This window comes from Bombus bifarius, unplaced genomic scaffold (genome assembly GCF_011952205.1).
Source record: "Bombus bifarius isolate JDL3187 unplaced genomic scaffold, Bbif_JDL3187 scf7180000008244, whole genome shotgun sequence".
NCBI lineage: Eukaryota > Metazoa > Arthropoda > Insecta > Hymenoptera > Apidae > Bombus > Bombus bifarius.
In genome coordinates, this window is record NW_022884538.1 from 16,256 (window position 1) to 38,615 (window position 22,360).

Consider the following 22,360-nt stretch of genomic DNA (forward strand, 5'->3'; position numbering starts at 1 on the left):
CTGTCGAACCTCCAGGAGCAGATGATAGGCGAATTAGCGCGGCAGTGTGGCGATTCTGTCCGGAAACTGAGGAGCAGCGAGCAACATCAGCCAAAACGGGGATGTAATTGCTGCGCAGAAGCGAATGATAATGCCAATTAGCGCGGCGGTGTGTGGCGATTTCGTCTGGAAAGCGAAAAACGGTGGCGAACATCGGCCAAGCCGAAGATGCGATCTCTGTAATTTGTAGTTTCTGTAATCGTGGAATTCGTGTAATTTGAACGAAACGCGAAGGAAGTTGGTGAACGGGGAAAGTCGGAAAGTTGAGTACCCGCAACTGGGTAGGATAAGCGAGCATCGAGCACTATTTACGACGAGTGTGTCAAATGTCCGCCCATACATAGACCTACACAGCCAGTAGTGCATATCTGTTATTTCTCTGTCACAGTTTTATACACCATCTATATGTATAAACTATGAGATATATAGTTCGTGCCAGCGGCTCGTATATCTTTCAGTTCATTTCCTGACACGTTCCACACAACCAAGGGAGTAACGTTTGTCATGTGATACCCCGCGTTTGTAATCCTCCCCTTTCAATTTTTCCACAATTTCTCGATTACACGTAGCTCAGTTGCAACGATCGTAACCCAATTAGTCGGCTCTTACAACCCTGTCGTGTCATATTGTACGTAACGTGCGCGTATTTCACGTGTTTCGCTTACCGTACAGTGTTTGCTGGTATTTGGCTGCGCTTTTTAATCAACTACACCTTCGTTTCACGTATATAAATATGTTTGGTGGTGGTAAAGTGTCCGCGATTGTATTTACATTGGCACGCTGATATCGTACACGTTGGAATTGCATTTAGTGCGGATCGGTGGCATACGTATCGTGTGAGATGTATGTTTTTTGACGAAATGCTATGAATAACATGTCGAATTACGATAATACAGGGAAAAAAGTAAACGAGATGCGGCCGCTGAATTTACCACCTGTGAAATATCAGAACGCGTTATTGATCAATGTTAGGTAAGTATTTGCAACTTTGTGTATTTATTTAAACATCGACTAGTACGATCTTATTTGTTGTCTTTAATTCGTTGTTAATTTGTTGTAATTTTTAAACGTTATTAAATATGCAAGTTAAAACGCTTTCGATTATGAAGTAATATTCCATTAAAAATTTGTATATTATACTATAATTGTAACAATGATGTCAATAGTATAATATTGTACGTAATTATTTATACGAAATATAAATAATTTTACGTAGCTAATCACAATATTAAGAAACGTACATTGTCAAAGAATTTTCAACTCGAACGTTTTCGTCTAATTCTTTCGCAGTTTTTTCCGCCTTTCTTATTTTCTAAAAAAGCTTCCACCCATTATAGATTTCTAGAATCGTTTGATCTATCGTTTCCGGGAAATAGCTGCAAGTTGCTATTACAGAGGCTTCGTTCCTTTAACTTTTCTACCAACGCATATTTTTAACTTCGCTTTGGAGTCCCTCTCACGTCGTTAAGTGCGCTACAACGATATAAACGTGTCTCGTACAATAAATTTTAACGTCGCGAAAACGAACAAATGGCGTTAAAAAGCGCCAATTTTTCCTCCATTTTTCGTTACGTATTCTTGTAGCTAACTTTCGGACGTTCTCAAAACTCTGCAAACCCAGAGTCCTTTTACCCCGTTCACTATCGAGACGCGAACTTTACGATCCTGTTGCATCCATATCGCATTTTGCATATTGGTAAGGATTATTAATTCAGAAAAACGATTATTCGCGAAAATTGTGCCAGATATCGCGAGAATATCGAGCGAAAGAATGTCAAGGGGGATGTGAAACGAATATTAAAAAAAGGTTTCGACCATACGAATCCTGCTTTCCTACACCAGGACGAGCAAGAAAGGGGAATAAATCTGTTCTTTGTCAGGGATTTTTACAATTGCCAACACTCGCGTTAGCCCCATTGAGACGAACAAACTTTCCAATGGTTGTTCAACCGGACGTTTATTGAGTTTCCTAGAACTGTCTATAAAACACCCTCCGCCTATCCTTTGACGTATGATAAAGCTGGGAAATAACGAGTTTATCTTCTGTTCACCATGCGATCCTTCGGCGTGCACATCGTCGATCGCGACGCCTCGCGCAGCAGGTTTTTATCATTTTTGTCGTGATCGCCAACACGGTCGAACACTGCGCGTGAATCTATCACGCTTCGATTAATTTCGCCTTTTTAATAAGTCGCTTGTTTACGTGGACGGGATATCCGTGTTCCTCCGTTGTGTCAAGTGCCGTTCGATCGACTCGAGTGAATGTGAAATTAACGATTTAATATATCGGAGCTATCTATTTTTCATACTATCGTTATCATCGTGTTAGACCTTGGTCCGTTACAAACTTAGATAACAAGTGGGTTGCGGATAGAAGTAAGAAAGTAATAATTTTACAAAAGTATATGCGACTAGATATATAATCTATGATAATCTATATATCTAGATATATAATAGATATATAGTCTACGATATATTGCACCAATTTCATGCCACGGAATGTTCATCTATGATGTTCTCCAATTACGTTCGATACAGAGATACGACCAAGCATGATTGTCGGAATCGGCGCGTATAGTCGACGCTGTATTTCTTACTAACGCGAGTAACGAAATTTTCAGGTCGCCCAAGAGTAGCTCGCAGTTTGGCAAATTCGACAATCTGAAGTCGGAGATAGACACCATCGGAAGTAAGTTTTAAGGATTGCTCATATAACAAAAAGCCTATGATCGAGCGCGGGTCCAACGAATCTCGAAATTGAACTTGCAAAATAAATTTTCAGTGTTGGAGCCGGTAGCAGCTTCCGTCAGCGCCTTCAACCCAAAGACCGACAGCTTACACGCGTCTATGAGGCCGATCATCATGTTGGCGCAATGCTTCTCCTTGTTCCCAGTGTCCGGCATTAACAACTCCGATGCATCGTATCTCAGGTAATTTCTCGTTAGAAACTTCACGTGTGTCCGTTGCGCCCATTGCGCCTCTAACTTAGGAGACAGCCGGGTAGACGACGATCGGACCCGTTTCGCATCATCCAGGCAGATTTCACCGACACCAAACGATTTATTCGTATTTTAGTCGCATAGCCTGTTACAGGGAATGTTGTTGCATTCTTATCCCCCGTAGCATGTCTGCTACGCTATAGTTATTCTTACATCGAGCTCTCGGTTGCTACGTTATAGGGAATTGTATATATTCCAAGCAATCTGTTGAAATCGATAATCCCGCGCAATAGGGTTGAAACAAAACCTAAAATAAACGGATGGGCCGACAGCTTTCGGATAGTTTCAAGAGAATTGAAATCACTTTTACTTGGAAGATTATTTCAAATATTTGGCGTTAATTTCGATACGTAATGTTGCTCGAAAGGTACAAATGGCCGAAACGTTAACTACGACTATTAACGGGATTCTCCTTACGTCTAGGTTCACCTGGCGCAGCCCGAAATTCGTATATTGTGCGATGTCAATTTTTGGCTCGTCGATAATGACGATATTCAACATTTTGAGAATAGTTACGACCGGAGTAAATTCCACGAAAATGAGTAAGATTTTTCAAGATACTTTACATTTACGTAAAAGCAACCCTGTAGCAATTACGCCAGCGATCAAGAGGAAGTATAACGCGCTTTGTTTGAGCTTTATTTTACGAGTGTTCTATTTCGTCAAGTTTTCGACATTCAGAAATTTTAAGTTATTACTATCAATAAAAATTTGTTACGCAAATAAAATTTTTGGATCGAGGATTTCCAATTGTTATCTAAGTAGATTTACGAAACGTCGGGTGTTCGAAAAGTATATTTAGAAAGTGGAAGAAGGAAAAAGGAGCACAGGAGGATCATTTTCACGTGCCATATCCTCGGCTGAAACTTTAAACAACAACTTATGTATATCAATGCGGAAACTATGAAAAGCTTTCCACCAAAAACGCCATGTGACATCGAAGGACGATGACTAATGCGTCCATTCTTTTCCTTCTTTTTATTATTTTTAAAAAAACACAGCAGCGATGAAAAGAAGGTCGCAAGAAAGATGAGATTAAAGATACAACGTAAAAATAATCTCACTGCAATTGGTGTAATTAAATCGTTGCTAAAGGGTTGCTTTGTCTCACTGTTGACTCTCCTATTGCGTTCGTGAAAAAATACTCGCGTGCCTTCGACTCTTTCGAGTCAAAACTTCGTTCGAATGTTCCAAGATATTTACATATCAAAATTTGGAATTATTTCGCTAAGATCGATAGAAAAAGATTACAATGGTTTAAAAACGCGACTGGTTCGTACGTAAACAACGTGATAAATCCGAACACAATGGGTGGATTAAATTCGTTATTTATACATCATTGTAACATAATTATTGTAGCATTAATCGTTAACAACGTAAGTGATATAATTTATTGTTTATTTACGCAAGCCACGTTCGTATTCAATGGGACGAATTTGATCGCTTCGTTGCTGTTCCTAAAGTTATCGATCCAGTGGCCCTGTTTGATGGTAACTTGGGAGAAACTCGAGAAAGAGCTTTCGCACAGGCATAGAAAAATCTCGAGGATCACCCTGGCCACGAAATTCAGTATCGTGACCATAGTAGTGATGATGATTGCATTAGGTAAGTGACGCTCTTATCGTTATTTTATTTATTCGTTTATTTATTGCGTAACTCTAACCTGGTCCTAGGAGTCACAGTTTGTGCAATCCTGCAAACCAGCGCTTCAAAGTCTCCAAGCTTCTCTCATCTCGCATAAAATCTACCACCTTTCTTCTACTTCTTTTTCCCTAAAACGAGAACCGTCGTTTCGTTTCACGTTCTTCCTCTGTTCGCCACTTAGATACACCAAAACACGTGGTAAGCTTGTACCGTTTGTTACACTCTCTTTTATTTATTCTGCTGTGCCGTTTTTCATCCCTTGACGCTTGCTCGTCTCTTTCTTTCACAGTTGACTTCATCCGCCTCTCTACGTACGCTCCTCGTCTGCTGCATTTCTTCGTCACTTGGTCCAGTCCTTCGCACGAATTCTCCCCTTTCCTTCAGCATTTACCGTATCATTCGGTTTTAGCCTCTGCCCCGCCAAACATCGTTGTTCACCTGAACCGAAAGTTCTACCTCTGCGATTTTTCTAATATTCGATCTGCTTTCTTTTAACCGATGGACTGCGATTTGCTGTTACAGTCGAACACGGTTTGTCGATAATCCACGGCTACATCCAAGCTAAAGAGTGCGCCCTGTACAAAGCAGAAGAGGATATACTTGGTGTGTACTTCCAGATGCAGTTTCCACAGGTAACGCCTATTTCTCTTGTATTGATATTTTTTCTTTTTTTTTTTTTTACAAGGTGCCGTGTTTTGTTATTATTTTTTATTCCCACAAAAGTTCCATCCGCGAAAGCTGAAGAGCCTTCAACGTCCCTTTGCTACTCTATGGTATCCACGTTCCTATTTCCTTATATTCCCCATATTCTGCGCTACTTTGTTCCTGTATATTTCTTATCACCACTTTCACCCTTCTGCTAATTTTTCGAATAGCATATTATTATCGCATATTATTCGTACGACTCGTTTACGTTAGATGCGCAAACGCATACTGCAAAATTTTCGTCGAAACTCGATCGGTCGAAAAGATTCTAAACAGAAACGCGTGTGTTGGCCAGATATTTTCTAGGATACAGTACAGTTTGTGGAAAGGAGTATTGGTGGACATCTGCAATATTCTCAGTACGTTCTCGTGGAATTTCGTCGACCTGTTTCTCATCCTTATCAGCATCGCCTTGACGGATCAGTTTCGTCAACTGAACAGTCGTCTGAATTCTATAAGGGGCAAGGTAAGCGACTGCGAATATTCTCCTATACGGTATAATCGAGTATTTCATCGTTAAATTAAGCGTTCACTCGGATTAAGCGCCTTATTATTTGAAAGAGATTAAATATTTCACGTAATTAAGCAATTACTGTTATTTTGCAGATTACAGAATATCGTTCGATAGAAAACTACGCGAAATATCGTGCATATATGTGTATAATGTTGATCGTTATTATTATACTGTTAACTGAATTAAGTAGCGCAGAAAATATTACAGTTTTTAATAACGAATGTTGGTCCTTAGCATCATTTCATTGTTAAGGCAATGCCCGAATGGTGGTGGGCCGAGGCAAGGAGCGAATACAATCACTTGGCAACGCTAACGAGGCAACTGGACTCCCATATCTCCGTTATGGTTCTCCTCTCTTTCGCTACCGATCTGTATTTCATCTGCATACAACTGCTTTTCTCTTTCACGTATGCACGACAAAATGTCATTCTTTTTATATTATCGCACGCTCGATATGCAACGGCGTTCTGCCGCGACAGTGTATCCTAACTAAATATCGAACGTTTAAAAAGCAGTCCGATGCGAGGCATCATCGAGAAAATCTACTTTGGCTTTTCCTTTGGATTCCTGTTGGCGAGAACGACAGTGGTCTCCCTGTGTGCCGCAACGATTCACGACGAGTCGTTACTCCCGGCCCCGATCTTATACAGCGTTTCTGGAAGCAGTTTCTCCACGGAAGTAAGATTCCCATTCTATCCGTTTCTACAATGAAAATTTCGATGCCAAATCGTCGATCGTCGCTATAGTCTGTACGTTTCGTGTCTGTACGTTTCGTTGTCGCAGTACGAAATTTCTGCAGTCCACTGCAGCTGGCTGCGTAGCCTGTCTCGCTCTTCTCTCCAGAAATCGCTGCCTTCCTTCTACCAGCACATTTTCGCTTCCTCTTTCTCCCCTTTCCTCCAAGCACCTCGGTCTGTCTGTACATCTTACGCATTCGTGTAATTCATTTTGTACCTTGTACATTGCAATCAACGCTTGTGTTTCGTTGCCTCTGTCCCTTGCTTTCCGCGTCTTTCGTTATATCCTTCTCGTCGCTCTCTACCTTTTCTGTGCCTAATTGCTCGTATGTCCATACCCGTTCAAGTACTCGGAGTCCGATCAACGAGTCGAGACAGCAGCTACGAGCAAAACGTTCACGCGCCGAAGCTAGTCGTTGCTATCTAACGCGGAATAAAAGCATTGCTAATTTTCTGAATAATTAACGATTTGAGGCGGATGAAAAGAGAGAGAGAGAGCGTTTCGTCCCGGGACTACCGGTGGACTCGTCAGTAAGGCTATGCCCGGTAGTCCCTGCCTTAGACGTAGAGGGAGTCTCGCTAGGTGCGGTATTTATATCAATCGCTCGTATATTCGACCGCTAGCGAGTTAGACAGACAGACTCGTTGTCGTCGTAGCCCTCTAGTGTTGGCGGTTGGTACCCGCGGATCGCCCGGGAGGTGTTGCGCTGCGTTGATGCCTCCGACCTGTCGGCGTCCTGTTGATACCGATCCGCCACAGATTCATCGTTAAATTTACCGTTTAATGATTATATCAGCCCGTTTAATTAACTTTCCATGTCGTGCGTGCAATAATTTTATCGTGTTCGCAGGTAATGAGATTCCTGGCGCAAGTAACAACGGATAACATTTGCTTGACGGGCATGAAATTCTTCTCGGTGACCAGGAGCCTCGTATTAACAGTACGTACAAAATATATAACGCAAAATAACGATTTTATAATATAATGATATTATATAACACATTTTATAATATTATATAACACATTTGTCGCTCGTACAAGCTGTGTCCTGAGAATCAGAGATAGACGAACGCGTATCGTATTCCATGTAATTTACAAATAAACTGCGAATCTCGCGGAAGGCTGACCCGAGGCATTTTCTTGCACAATACCCCGAACACTCGCGAAAATCTTGTGATAACGCCGAATCAGTTTCGCTTCGCGTGGATTTGATTCTCGTGCCACGTCTGACACCGACGATCGCTGGAGAAGATTATCGAATATCCAGCACGTGTTTGTCGGCGATCGTAGCGTTCGCAAAATGATTGAAAATTTGTTTCAGGTAGCGGGAACCATAGTGACGTACGAACTGGTGCTGGTGCAGTTCAACACGACGCAGCAAAGTGAAGTGTCGAACAGTACCTTGTGCGAGGTGAAGTAACCACGTTTTCAAACGTCTTTCGACGCGCTTACGAGGAATTTCACTTAAATCATCGCCTTCCAGCCTTAACGTGTTGCTTTACGATTCCCCATTATAAATATTCCCATATCTTAAGTAGAATAGCGCTTATCGACTAATCTGCTGTATATAAGTGCACAGTGTGAAGAACGTCGGGCGACCTACGCTTGTCCCAGAGATAGGTTGACATCGAGAACGAAATTTCTCTTCTACAAGGAGATGTTCTTCTCTGGAAATTGGTGTTAGATGGACCGCGGATTTTTATGCGAATTAAAATTTATAGGCAAACGCGATAGTAGGAGATAGAGCTTAAGCGAAGATTCGTTTCCTCCGTTCGAAACTGCAACGAGAATTTTGCTCGAATGTCTTGTACGTCTTCTTATTTATTATACGCATTTTCCGAATCTTCGTACGTCGTATGAACGCATAAAAATCTGCGCATCTGACGATAAATATCGTTTCGAAAAATCTTGCGACTACACGCTAAATCTTACAACAACGTGGCTGTTTCCGTCGAAATTGAGAACAGCGAGGCATTATGAGACGAGACATCGTAACAAGATGTAAGTCTAGGCTCTGGACCGGATGATAAAACGTCGACATCGGGATGGTTCTGCTTAAACGGTTTTCGCTAAATTTGGTAGAACATTTAATTGCTTCGGATCATTGCATCATACAATTATTCGTCGATTTACTTTCCCCTTGATTTAGTTTCATTCTTATTTTCTTTCTTTTCTTCAGGGCTAGATCAGGGCCTTTTAAACCACTGACCAATACACAGGGGGTAGCGTAACAGAATTATGGGGTCGTGAAAATTTTTCCAGCTGCCACATGCCACTGAAACGAGACACGTTAGTCGCCACACGTTGAAGGATCACGAGGGATACGCCGAGTTATTAATCGACACAAGTATAAAACACCAGCTTTAAACAGCAGCTTAAAAAAACGTTCAGAGGGACCTTTGCTTGGAATTTAGCTTTGTCCCAGTAAGTGATAATGCGTGGTAAAGTTAGAAACATAACAAGTAGTTGTTTAAAATTAAACTTCCTTCGTTTATTATCGATTAATGTTTCGTTTGTATATTTATTTTATCTACCTTTCTATGTATATAACTGGGATCGCGTCAGATTTTCCCCGGGGCAAAATGTGACGGCGAGTGGAAGAAGTTTAAGAAGCTTGATAATTGAAAAATCACAATGTATATACATTGTACATACAATATAACATTTCGAGTGATTTATGCTTTATGTTTCATACGTGCTTAATTTTTTAATTATAACGATTTATATTGTAGTAATTTGTAGGAAAATTGTCCCGTGAGTGCTGCTTTGAAAACCGACTTTTGTATAGTTAACGTGCGTTATATATAATTAACAATTTTCCTCTCTAAAAATTAGGCAACGTCCAGTTCATATTTATCGAGTAGCTTCGCAACAGTAAGCAAAATCTTTTTGCACGAAACAATGCTTCGTACATTGAACGAAACATTAACACGAGAAACAATAGGAGTATAATCTGAGTAGATAATAAGGGCATTACTCGATTGTTAACAGTGTCACGGAATACTGAATAAACTGAGTATATTATCTTGTAATATATAACGTTTCTCAAGTATAATTTTAGCGCTGTTCAGCGATAAGAATTGAAACGGATCATCTGGAATCGTAGTGATAACGTACAATCGATTAAATTGGGTAAGTACGAAATTAACACTGGTCGCGAAAACGAATTAAAATGTTTTATGGATACCAAACCAGATTGGTTAAAAATCAGTCGATACAGTTACGATAACAAAATCGTTATGTTATAAAATTAATCTGTAACTTGAACGAACTAAATATATAATGGAATAAAAAGTACAAAAATATAAGGCTCTTTAGGAATAAAATAATTAATAAATGCTTGTATGTAGCACGGTAACGTAAAGCTTTTCAGTGGTAAAAATGTTATAACACAATGTATAATATTATCTATCATTATATGAACTATTATTCACTAAGTATTAAAATATACACACGTTTATATTAATGCATAATATTAATCTGCCATCTGCCAAAGATACTTGGCAGCCATAGGTTTGATCTTGTTAATTTCGCTGGAAAGAAGCAGGATCGAACGATATTGTCTCCTCGATTTTGTCACCTACAGACAAATTGTATTCATCTTATTTCGATTTATGCCAGGTATTCGGTCGAACTGAATGCTGATCAAAGAATAGCTTGCCAATTGGTCGATGTAACAGGGTTTCTACTGTATCGTATTGTATTATATCGTTGTATCACGTGTATTAGGAGCCCTGCATAAACGCGTCTTAAATGCTCGAAGACAAAACTCACTTGTCGAAGAATACGGTTTTTCGCGAGATCCACGTTATAAAAACGTTATATTGAGTGTGAAATTTACGACATGTAGATATGTACATATGTACGTATGTATTATAAGTAGTACAATTTCCTTGCTTCGGCGTATACTTTCCAACTTCGCTTATCAATCCGTTGTCTGAGTCATTCTTTAACGCCGCTATCGACGATAAAATATAGCTAGCCCGCATTTCGAATTACAGACGATATCGTATCTCCTCCTTCGTCAGAAGCACAGTGGACGGCGAAAGAAACTTTCAAGCTCATACCTATGTACAATAATTACGCTACATCGATACTACCTCTGTATATAAAAATATTTTGCACTGATTTTTCTTTACCATATTCACAACAGTCACGCGCATTTCTCTTATCGACTATCTTTCCATTACTCTTATGTATAATAATGAATCATTTAATGTACGAATGTCGAACATCGTTCGTCCCAGTTGACGTACAAGTGGAATTAACTAAATGCTCCTATGTTTCGACAGGATCCTTCTTCCATGGTATAAGTTCATCTCGTTGGAGCACACTAGCACACCGTAATCTCGGTCATTCGTTGAACTTCCTTGTAAAGCATATCGATAAAAGATACTGGTGCAACAAATCTTGCGTTTGCTATCACTTGGGAATAAAAAATACGATAACCGTAACAGTTGTACCAGGGAAGAGCGACTAATGTTTGTTATTCCGTTAGCTTCGTAATTTTGACATTAAGTGTAAGAGGAGAGAGCAACAAAGTAACTATGTAATTGCTCGATATTCCTCGAAGATTCGAGGTTGAAATTGTTATTCTGGAAATGTGCAGGTGTATGTAGTTGTAACGCACACGTTTTATCGTTTATAGAAAAATAAAGAAGAGGATGAAAAGAATGTGAGAAATTGTGTTTAATGTCAACGTCTGTCGTTACATCAACCCATCCAAGAGTGAGGAACATCCATCTCACGTATCTGTCGTAGTACGACGTCTCGTCCACTTGGCCCTTAATTCTTCCAATGAAAAGAGAAATTAGCTAAACCGGTCGAGTGACTACCTCCGTGGCGTTTAAATAAAGTAATTATATATTTTTGTATGTACAAATAACAAGTAATGTCGTCAGAAATAGGCTAAAACACGAATTGCATACGTAGTAACAACAATATTATCAAAAATATAATTATAAACGATAGTAGCGTAGAATAGATATCGCTGTAATTCTGCTTTATTTGCCATCGACAAATTGCAAAAGCACAACTTCGTACGTTATGATTGCTCCGGCCACCTGTATACCAATATATTTTCCATTAATAAATTGTACCATAGATTTTAGAGATTATACTCGGGTGTACGTAGAGACACTGATTTACCGCAAGCATAAAATTTCTCGTGATGGAGAAGAAACGTAATCCAGTTAACGCTACCTCGTCTGTCGCCAGTTGATGCTGCAATCTCTGCGCCTTTGAACAGATAATGTACATTTTTAATTCGTTGCGAGTGACGTAAACCTTCGGAGTAAAAGAGAAACTGGTCCAAAAGGTACGAAAGGATATTTCGAACTTTCCAAGGGATTGAGTACGCGCGTAGAAAAGATAGTTACCTCAATGCCATAACTGGATGTGGAACAATTGTACAGATAAGGTAAGGCCACTTTACTCTGATCGTGTATCCTAGCGGTGAGCAAGGTGACAGCACAGGTGCGAATAATTAGGAAGCCGAAAGAGCCGAAGAAGTACACCGCGCTCAATGGGCTGCTCTTTTCTGCTATGCTTTTAACAAAGATGGGATAATGACGTTAATCAACGAGTTGATTGAGAACGTTACGCGATCAACTCCTCGTTTCTATGCTCTTCGTTGAGCTATATACGAGAAAAGAATTTGCGAATTTGTTTAAATTTTAGAATATATCGATGGCCAGGTATCGTGGACGTTGTGCGTGTTTCTTTGGAAGAAGAAACGATCGTTTAGAAGGCACACGGACCGCTGCAAGTACACAATTACGAGTAAAATAACGATATTACTTTAATCGTAATAAATACGCATTGTGTGATTTGAAACCATCTGTAATGATACGATATAATTAGTTTTGCAAATAATTAGTCAAATTGAGCTTGTAAGTTATATCGAATGCTTGGACTCGAAGCGATTTTAACGAGAAGACTGCGTCATTGCTCAGCTTCTTGCGTTATAAAATAATTGGAAATTCCCACGAGAAACTGAGAAACGCTGTGCCCCGGCGCGATTCTTTCTATCGCGAAAGACAAAAATTATAAACATTTCTTACTTTGCCAACCGAGCTGACGTATCATCGATCCTTCGCTCTCACTTCGCCCCGTGCTCGTCGTGTTTATTTTACCGATCTGGCAATCGGCTAAACTGGCGGATTACCGGCAATCAAAAGCTTGCTACTTCGTTAACATTTTACAAAGCCGAGCACGGTTTGATGTCGATAGAAGGTGACTATACGTGCTGCCAATTACGACAATATATCGTCTAAATGAACACGTATCGGCCTACTCTTTTATCAGCGCGCGTTACATTTATTTCTCTCTAATACGAAATGCCTCGCCCAATTGGGGCGAGCCGTAACACCAAAGCGGCGGAGTCCTGGAAAACCGATGTCATTAGGCGAAATGAAAATGCTTTCGAATAATTATTCAAATCCATCATATCCAAGATACGATAGGTAGGGCGTTTCTAAAGGCGAGGCACCGGAGTAATTACGTTTGAAAAATTTGCAAGGTTAATTGGCATTCTTACAATCGCTATAGCGTGCGGACTGGCAAATTTTGAAAAAGCAACATTCGCCTTCCTGGTGGAATCGGCTGATGTCGAACGAGATTGAAATTGTTTATTTAGATCGTTTTCACGATTATTAAAAATAGTAGTTTATGCGGAGGACGGGTTTCTCAGTTGTAATTTCTCTTTGGGAAAAAACGTGGAAAAGAGCGTGGCATTTTCGTGCCTTCCGGGTCGAGTATACGTACGATAGTCCGTTCAACAGCTGAAGACAGATGAAGTAGAGGTTGTTCGCGAAGGATAACAGGATTATGGGAGAGATGTGCTCGTCCACCTTCTTAACAACGCAACTCAAAATCGCGTAGTGTTCGCGAAGTTCGCGCCAGTAGAATATCGGCCGATATTTTGTCACCGTCACTGCCAGTTTCTTGTTCAGAGATTTGTACCTTTCAGCCAAAGCGGTGGCAACCTAGACAATCAGAGAAACGCAGGATCAATCTTATCGAAACATCGTGCAATACGTTGCTAATTCAGCTTTGTCGTGTAATAATAGAGTAATCTGAACCTTCGTGTGAATTATCTTGAAAAAATTGCGAATGAATTATTAGGGGAAAATTGGAATCGCAGGCAAGTTCACTTTTTCGTACCGCGATAAAATAGTTATCGTTCGTTAATTATTGATCTTTAAACGCAACTTTATTTTCCGATATCTCGAGATCTGTTTGTACCATACGCTTGGAATTTGGTGAGAATCTTCAGCAGACTCGCAGCTATCGCACGGTCCTGAATATTCGATAAACCTCGACTGTTTTCTGATCTTTTGCTATGCCAAGAGCGAAAGAAAAGCCTGGAAAATCAAAACTGCAGAGTGCAGCCATTTTCTTAAAATAGTAAGGTATCTTACTATTAGCCACGTTCAAACTGACGAAAATGTAGCGTGGTTTTTATTCGTTTCGGCCAATAAGACGCTTTTCTTCTTAAAAAGATCTCGTTCGAGCGAGTACAGCTCGTACAATTTTAAGTAATTTAAGAATCGGTACGAATCAGTCCTCCGATTGCGTTGAAGAAAATTCCAAAGAAGGTTCAGAACAACGACGCTCTACTAAAAATAACGAGAATACTCTCTTCGACGGAGAAAGGCTAGAAAAGAATCGATAAAAACGCGATCGAGACCGGACGAGCCACAAATATGCGAGCCGTGCGTGATGCGGTTGCTCGAACTAAAAGCATAACTAAAAGTTACTCGTATCGAGAGTAACCACTTTTACCTACCAGCATGATAAAAAGATCGGTGAAGTTCCAATTGAACGTGGCCAGTTTGCTAACGACGAAAATGTACAATCCGAAGGCAAAGTTGTAATTCACTGGAAACGAACGTGATGCTGATTAAAGGATGTCATTGCCTTTGTAACCTTTGACATTCGGTTTTCCCGCTTAAAGTGGTAGAATCTCACATGTGTCGAAGATGAAGGAATGCGAGCGTAGAGTATACGTCTCCAGGAAGCTGCGAAACGTGGAATTCGATGCGTTCCAGTCGTAGCCGTCCACGTTGTTGAACATGCTTAGGATGTGCTCGACCAGAGCCAACACCAGTATCACGGAACTTAGGAAGAAAAATTTCCATCGCAGCCGCGTCGGTTCTATGCGATTGCTGTAAATCGTAAAGAGATAAATAGACGGAAGCTGCGTCGCGGTCAGAGAACAAACCGAGCAAGTTCGTTCGCGTCTGACAGAGACGAGTTTGACGATCCGTCGAGTAACCCGAACGCGTTCGAACTTTATGTTGCCGAGAACGAGACCTTGGACAGGGAAATTCTATTCCGCATTTGCGACTTATCTTCGCGTATGGAAGAAGAAACGAGAAACCTAAACGGCTCTGGCAAGGCCGCAGAGCGAGTCAGCGTCTTTTCTAACGATTTCTTTGATCCAGTGCAACCTTAAGCTCGGTATCGATCGACGATTAGAGAGACAATATCCAACGACAAATGGTAAAACACGCGGAAGAATATTCTATCGTGAAAAAAAAGCTTGCATTGGATTATCAGTGAATCTATTGGCATCTCATTTACACGGTAGGACGAACCAATTGTAATTTGCCAGTGCAGTGCCGATTAACAGGTATCGAAGCTCGCGTGCACGGCAGACAAGCGACAAACAAGGCGATTAGCAAACTCGTGAATCGTGCCAAGCTGTGAACCTGGCAGGAATGTCGAGATATCGACCTGTCTATGCATCGTTCCATGGCCCTCCATTCCGACTGAAGAGGTACCCAGCGCGACGACAGCCAGAAAAATAAGATGCTGCCCAGCAGACTGTTCCCGTAGAACACCGCGCCAACTGTCGCCGACGCTATGCCACCTGCAACGCGATACAATATCGTCGGTTTATCTCGCCACCAACGTAATTCCTCGATAACTAACACGATCCGAGATCGAGCCGAGTATCTGGCCTATTTGCGACGGTACGTGAACGCTTCGCGGGATAAGACTAAGCTACTTCAAGTTCGTTCTTGCTTTTAAGAGATTTAGGTCGATATCTTTTTCGATGGCACTGGAACGAGTATGCTAAACGGTATACCGCAGTATACGATCCAATGCTGGGTTGGATCGGTGCGCCGAAACGCTACCGGACCGACGCAAGCTCAGCTTCGAGAAATAAATCATTAGAAAATAGGAAATGCGTCTGTGAAACGCGTGGGGAAGTTGCACGCGATAATCCTGTAAATGATTTTTCCAAAAATTGTTCGACCATGTAACAGAGTAATAAACAGTGTCCACTTACCACGTGTCTGGATCGTATTAGCGTTAAGAGTTTTCACCATGTGAAGCACCGATACGATCGTCATAAAGAATATCATCGAGGCTATGAGACCCGAGTAAAACGCGACGAAGGAAAGTGCCTTGAACCGGAGTTTCGAGGGTGACGCGGATCGGACTCCAGCCACTGGAAATAAACCAAAGACTCGGGCTATGCTTAAAACAGGCCCGATCGCGCAATGAAAGCTCTCTATCGTCTGTAAGAGAATAAACTTATAGATAATATTTCCTCTGTGTTTCTCGTTTTGCACGAATCAGTATCTCTTACGATATGGAACATCCTCAAGCCGAAAACTCAGAAAATTATGAAACTTTAACTGCGAAACTGACCGCTGAAAATTCGGCTATTTTCCGATTTTGTGTTACAAACTGTGAGAGATAAAAAAGATAAGTTCTCGGGCAAAAGTTACTTCTTTTAATTGGGCTTGCCATCTGGTCAAAGATTTGCCAATTGTCTATACAGGGTGAACCTAAAAAACAACGAAGAAAAGTTGATATAAAAGCGTGCTCTATCTATCTTTTCTCAAGCGAGAAAATGAATTTTACACGAAGCTATTCGCTTCTTCGTAACGTTTCTTGTAATTTTCGTTTCATAATTCTCGTTATTTTGAGCATATTCTCTTTCCAGATTAATACGCAGAGTCTCACGTTGAAGTCCGCCGGATAGTTTCGTCCATCTCGAAGTCTTCCAACGGATACGTTGTTTTCCTCATTCGTGCTTAATTCAGCGACGTCGTTGTCGTTCCTGCGATACGTGAAAGAGGACCAAACCCTCAAGCTGGAAGCTTTGCCTCTGACGGGTACATCGCACACCGTACCTTTCGATTTTAACATCATGCATTGATCCTCCTGCATGTTTTTACGTATCGCTATTACATCGTGCAACGGTGATCCTGTCCAAGTAATGGCGCAGTTATTAAACGATGATGCAGTGATAATAGTAGCACTGTATCGTAGTAACAATGTAATTCAACCAACTAATCGATGCGCTCGTATTCGATAACCTTATCCCGTATTTTCCTCGCCACGTTCTTATATCTCTACGTTTTCTCTTCTGTATTTTAAATAAAAATAAGCGCAAGTTTCGTCATTTTATACGTCGAGCTTCTACGATTGCTGTTTCAATGGACGTGCTCGTATCAAAGACAACATCTATCGACTCTTGTCATTTTCCGAGCCGACAAAATACGTGACGCTCTGATATATTTAATTTTCAATTTTTTTTTTAACAAAGTATCGATCATATTACACGATGGTTGTCCTATTATCCTTAATCGCATAGCAGGAGCATTGTGTTAGATTAAACGAAGTTGAATGGGAACGGGATATCCGATGAAACTGTGGATGTGCCACGTATCTAAGGTTGCTTTTTGGAGAAGCACATTTTCAAATTACGATTCGTTAAACAACGTAGCTCAGGCATCAAAGACGATGGCTGGTTTAAATAAAGAAAGGCAAATAACGCGTGGAACTCTTAAAAATATCAATATTGCCCGCTGCTGTTACTAGATTCAAATCGTTTTGATACGTCGTCTGGACGGTAATCAGCGATATTCCGTTATCAATCTTGACAATAAGAAAAACGGGGAAATATAGCACTAGTCGTTTAACGAGAGCCATTCTTGACGAAGCTTTGATAAATGTTGCCTCTGTAGAAGCAGTTCATTTTGATTCAACAATGGGTGAATCAAGACGCAAATAGATCGTTTTCGATGCTATCGATAAGCCAACATATTGCAAGACTTGCTTCTGATTACCGGACACCATATACATATTTATCTAAAAAGTTGAAAAATTTGACAAGCCTCACTTTCCATAATTCTTATCAAATAATAATTAATGTATTCCTATTTGCTGCTTCGTTGCCTGAATTTCGTGCAGGATAAGATAGAATTCTGTCGAATATGTTCAACGTATTTCAAATTCATGTACATCAATGAAAATGTTAGATAATATGGATGATAAACCTTGTTTTTGGTCTTCCCTGTCTGGTCGATTTCTTAGAAATGGAATTAGAATTCTATCGAGTACATTTAACGTTTGATTGAAAATTCTATAGAGCAGTAGAAATGTTCGAGAATGATGGAAGGTAAAGGAGGAATTTATGTAATATGTGTGGTTCTATTTCGTTTCGAAAAATGCAAACTTCCTGCACGTTTTGACAAACACGTAGAGCTCGTCCAATGTTCCGATCGACAAAACCGCACAACGTTTGTTAAAAGGTTCGTGCATTTGATTTCGTCTGCACATTTAAATTTAGACTTATATTCCATCGATTTCTCTCCAACTGGACTATCAGTGTACTTGCTGTTAAAGTATTTTAACACACACGACCGACTGCTATTTCTTGCATCTTTAAATATTTGTTATTTACAGATTTATAATTTGAATCTAACATTTGACTATAGTATAAAATATAACATGGAAATTGATGTTATATTGTACGTAGACGTGCACGTAAAACAGCGTATATAGAACCATATTAATTTGGCGAATGTTTCATTGTACAAAATGAAACGAACGAGACGAAGCTACAAATTATTCATTCGTGCATCATCGTTCGTTTGCTAGCGAAATCCAAAGGAGAAGCGAAATTTCATTGGCAGACAAGACATGAAGAAGACGAGAAGTTTCCCCTTCAAAGATAAATGAAAATACATCTTTTAGAATGGAACAAGAACGGTAGTAAATGATATTTTATGGTCTACACCTTTGATATCACGTGTCATCGATCTATACGTGGTAGTATTAATCGTGCTAATATTTCACGCTTTATCAGTCCTCCGACAAAGAACATTTCGCCGTTTCAGAAACACGAGCTAACGTCTCGTATTTCCAATCCACGTCGAGCCGCGGTTAACGTTAACGAGACACGCGACAAATTTCAATAGATACGTGAAAGTGGCATCGTTCGTAAAACTCGCTGTAGTTCGATTAATTGCCAAGCATCGTGGACATTCTGTGTGGTGACGCACGCCCCGGGACAACCGATCCCAATGATGCGTTATATTCCAGGGAAAAAAGGTGACCCATGTTTATCTAGGATGCGGAACAACGTGTTGACACTGTAAAGTCTTGTTAATTTGCGGCTTTTCTATTCCGATGTGTTTCGTTCGTTTCCTTCAAAGAAGACTATTATAGAAGATAATTGGATTACGAGACAGAAACGTTCTGTTGAAAATTGAAAGAATTTCTAGACGTTTCGGTTACCTATTCCTAACCACAAAGTGGAGAATTGTTTAATACGTTTTCTCTTTTGTCGAAGAATAAACGATGAATTATTTAATACCCTCTCCCTTTCTTTAGTTTTATCATTTAATTTTTATGGGAAGATAAAACTGCCCTGGCCGACCGACCCCTCCTTTCGTTCGTGTAAGGAGGTTTGCTCGCGTGCAGGGATATTCTGGCCGATATTTAATTGTCGGTAACTGAAAAACGAAGCAGAAAACAATGTTTTTATTCTTAATTTTCGTCTTATTTCCGAGATTATCGTTCATCTTTGTATAAAACCATTGAACGTGTACTATTTAATTAATTGTATAATTCTCATCGGAATGTAGAAAATCCAACTATTGCTACACACGGTCTTCTAGGTTATTGTACTAACTTTCCCCGACGTGTTATACTGAGAAATGCCACGAAACTAACACAAATATGTTATGTAAATATAACGATACGATAAGGGACGTACCCTTGTTAGTATAATACACCGTACGGATAGATAACTGATATTTATTATTACACCGGTATAATCTAGGTTTATGAATTACTGCTTCCTTTATCAAATAAGTTCAATAGCACGCCGATATTAGACTTACATTGATAAAGATACGGATAAAAATAGACACCTAGAAATACATGACACACAGTGTCTCAAGGACATGTACCATTCGATAACTCGAATCTCTTCGTTATTTTTAGAAATACGAAGAAACGTTTCTTTACAAAATTGTTATGCTACGATGGATAAAAAGAAACCGATGAAACGATACAGCATGTATTGTGATACGTGGGACCGCTTCAAGGAGGAAGAAAAGCTCATACGAAAATGTGTCCTGTCTAATTTTATCTTCAAATTACAGCCACTTTTTTCTTTCAATAATCCGCGACTGTTTGGCTCCGTAGAAGCTGCTCGAAATGGCTACCCTCTATCTAAGATCATAGTTTACGTCTCTGACTACCATAGTCTTCTTTACGACTTGCAAGAGGTAAATTGCCGCCACAGTGTGCCCCGTTGCTCAGGCTGACCTCCTTTCGCTCGTGTAAGGAGGTTTGCTCGCGTACAGGGGTACTTTGGCCGATTTTTAACATCTCGGATCATTCGATTTTCCTCTTCTTATCTCTACCTTGTTATATGTGTGTACACACAATTTTTGTCGACACGGAAAAAATACAGAGGAATTGATAAGAGGCGTAGGTAGCACATCCCCGGACGCTTGGCGTTCTAAATTTAGCATTCTCTTTTTACACGCCTAATATCAACACATCTTTCTAATAAACATTTCATCGAGTTACATCTTTGGGGTATATCAACAGATATTGTGAGCCAGGAAAAGCCAACAACATCACGTGATATAAGACAAAGAGACATTGTACACTTATACACGTGCATTATACTTATTGTAATGTAAGACTCCTTGTTTTACTCCTTTATTTATGGACGAGTAACCTCGCGATGGAGGACATTGAAATCGTCTAGATTATCCACTTTGATATATAATAAAAAAAAGTATGACACACTATTGGAAGTAATAGAAACGCCCTTGATTGTCTTCAAATTTTGATAGAAAAATATCGCGAACTAATTAGCCAAAAATAATTTACAAATTATTTCACTTTTAGTAACTTGTACCAGTTGGCAAATAATTTTATAATTTTCTTCAAAATAAAGATTAAGTGAAAACGATTGTTTTTAAATTCCGACAAATATTCAATGCATGCTTTTCGTAACTTTCATACAAAATTTACCAAGGTACACATAAACTCGTACCGATTACTTTTCATAAATCGTCCACTTCATTTAACACTTTATACAACGATCATTTGACTGCTTCTCCAAAATTGGAAATATGTTAATATAGATCGCGAAGCTATTATTCTCACGCAAGGAAATCTGTAGCACAATCTAACTGCACAAAAATCCGATATCGTGCCTTACCAAGTTTCATACAAGTTAAATTATTTATTTTTTCAACAAATCGTTTCACGGTATTCGTAACTACGTTAATTTCCAAATACTCGACGAAATAGTTCGATTGATTACTAATAAGCTGCAAGAAAATCGCAAGTTCGCTAAAATCAAACGCGCGTCCCTCAAGCGTGTGATCTCATTCTTCTTTCTTTTCTATCCTGTTTTTACAATCCAAGTCGAGTCAATGAAATTACGAGAAATTGGAAAAAACTAGCATAAAACGCTGTTCGTTCACGGTAAAAAAAATCTGCATATGTTTAAACAAAAGTGACTCGCTCTATAATTTTACAACGCAAAGCATGTTTCTTAATTTGTAAATTCGGCAATTTTCGCTTCAGATATTTAACGTGTGTACGATATTATTAGAAATGGTGTGAAATGCATATCATTTTACGTGCACATGATAGAAGAACGTCTGAATAATTTAACAGTCTCAATCACCAATTAAAGTCCAGTTTTAAAGAAATTTACATAATCGAAATACTTACTAAATCGGCCATCTATGTAATTCTAATATGATCGACGTCCTGCGTTATGGAAAATGAAGAAAGAGAATGCAACAGGTCGACTTTTAACAAGAACAAAAGAGTATCCTTCTGCACGAGTATACCACTGTGTTACTACCTCGTAAAAAATTCCTTGATTCAGGAGAAGTGAACTAGAGACTCGGACCTGCGCCATGCATGCCTGATCAGATAAACGCTTATACTACTAGTTTTTCGCGCGCTTACTTGGCATAAATCAACTATGTGGTAGAATATAGACATATTCGTTAATTGTATTTGTAGAACTCTTTCTACATGCCAGTTATTATTTCGACGTTATCGTAAAAGCTTTAAGCTTGCATTTATTATTTATGGAGTCACTCGGTTATAAAAGAAAGAAGAATTTTAGTTAACTGACGCTTCATGCTGTTACAAGCGTTCTATTTTACTGTATATATAAATTTAATCTGATAAAATTAAAAAACCTTTTTACTGGAACTTTCATAAACGAGAGCAAATGAGTAAAAAATAATAAATGTAATTTCGAATGCAACAACATAATTCGCGAGTTTATCTCATTAAGAAATATCTTTTGCAACAAATAAGTAAACCAACATTGCCTTATAGCCTTTAATCACTTGCAATCTTCGTTTTAATCAATTTATGGTAATTGTTTGATCACTGTTTATGTCTTTGACCAGATTCTAAATTT

General features: G+C 39.5%; 2 protein-coding genes across 2 annotated transcripts; one reads left to right on the forward strand and one right to left on the reverse strand.

Annotated features, from left to right (window-relative positions):
• The first annotated feature begins 787 nt into the window (after window positions 1-787).
• On the forward strand, window positions 788-8,095 carry LOC117211813 (gustatory receptor for sugar taste 64f-like). The gene is made up of 11 exons (XM_033456036.1): window positions 788-1,011; window positions 2,661-2,728; window positions 2,822-2,969; window positions 3,462-3,580; window positions 4,449-4,643; window positions 5,205-5,314; window positions 5,683-5,853; window positions 6,136-6,308; window positions 6,417-6,579; window positions 7,490-7,579; window positions 7,961-8,095. The coding sequence occupies exons 1-11, from the start codon at window positions 905-907 to the stop codon at window positions 8,057-8,059; spliced, it is 1,443 nt and encodes a 480-aa protein (XP_033311927.1). The 5' UTR covers window positions 788-904; the 3' UTR covers window positions 8,060-8,095.
• Window positions 8,096-11,465: 3,370 nt separating this feature from the next.
• LOC117211810 (gustatory receptor for sugar taste 64f-like) lies at window positions 11,466-22,352 on the reverse strand. The gene is made up of 10 exons (XM_033456034.1): window positions 21,652-22,352; window positions 16,621-16,865; window positions 15,938-16,169; window positions 15,379-15,514; window positions 14,611-14,807; window positions 14,429-14,538; window positions 13,405-13,625; window positions 12,018-12,186; window positions 11,788-11,877; window positions 11,466-11,702 (listed from the first exon to the last, which is right to left on the reverse strand). Exons 2-10 carry the CDS (start codon window positions 16,825-16,827, stop codon window positions 11,643-11,645), a joined length of 1,422 nt encoding a protein of 473 aa, XP_033311925.1. The 5' UTR covers window positions 16,828-16,865; window positions 21,652-22,352; the 3' UTR covers window positions 11,466-11,642.
• Window positions 22,353-22,360: the final 8 nt, after the last annotated feature.

What these genes read in the sequence shown, in the direction of transcription:
- LOC117211813 (XM_033456036.1), top strand. Translation starts at nt 905, where the DNA reads ATGAATAACATGTCGAATTACGATAATACAGGGAAAAAAGTAAACGAG. An exon ending in GGAGATAGACACCATCGGAA is followed by an intron (nt 2,729 to 2,821) that starts GTAAGTTTTAAG and finishes ATAAATTTTCAG; the next exon opens with TGTTGGAGCCGGTAGCAGCT. An exon ending in AGTGATGATGATTGCATTAG is followed by an intron (nt 4,644 to 5,204) that starts GTAAGTGACGCT and finishes TTGCTGTTACAG; the next exon opens with TCGAACACGGTTTGTCGATA.
- LOC117211810 (XM_033456034.1), bottom strand. Translation starts at nt 16,827, where the DNA reads ATGCAGGAGGATCAATGCATGATGTTAAAATCGAAAGGTACGGTGTGC. An exon ending in TAATACGATCCAGACACGTG is followed by an intron (nt 15,515 to 15,937) that starts GTAAGTGGACAC and finishes ATCGCGTTGCAG; the next exon opens with GTGGCATAGCGTCGGCGACA. An exon ending in TTCCTTCATCTTCGACACAT is followed by an intron (nt 14,539 to 14,610) that starts GTGAGATTCTAC and finishes TCCTTTAATCAG; the next exon opens with CATCACGTTCGTTTCCAGTG.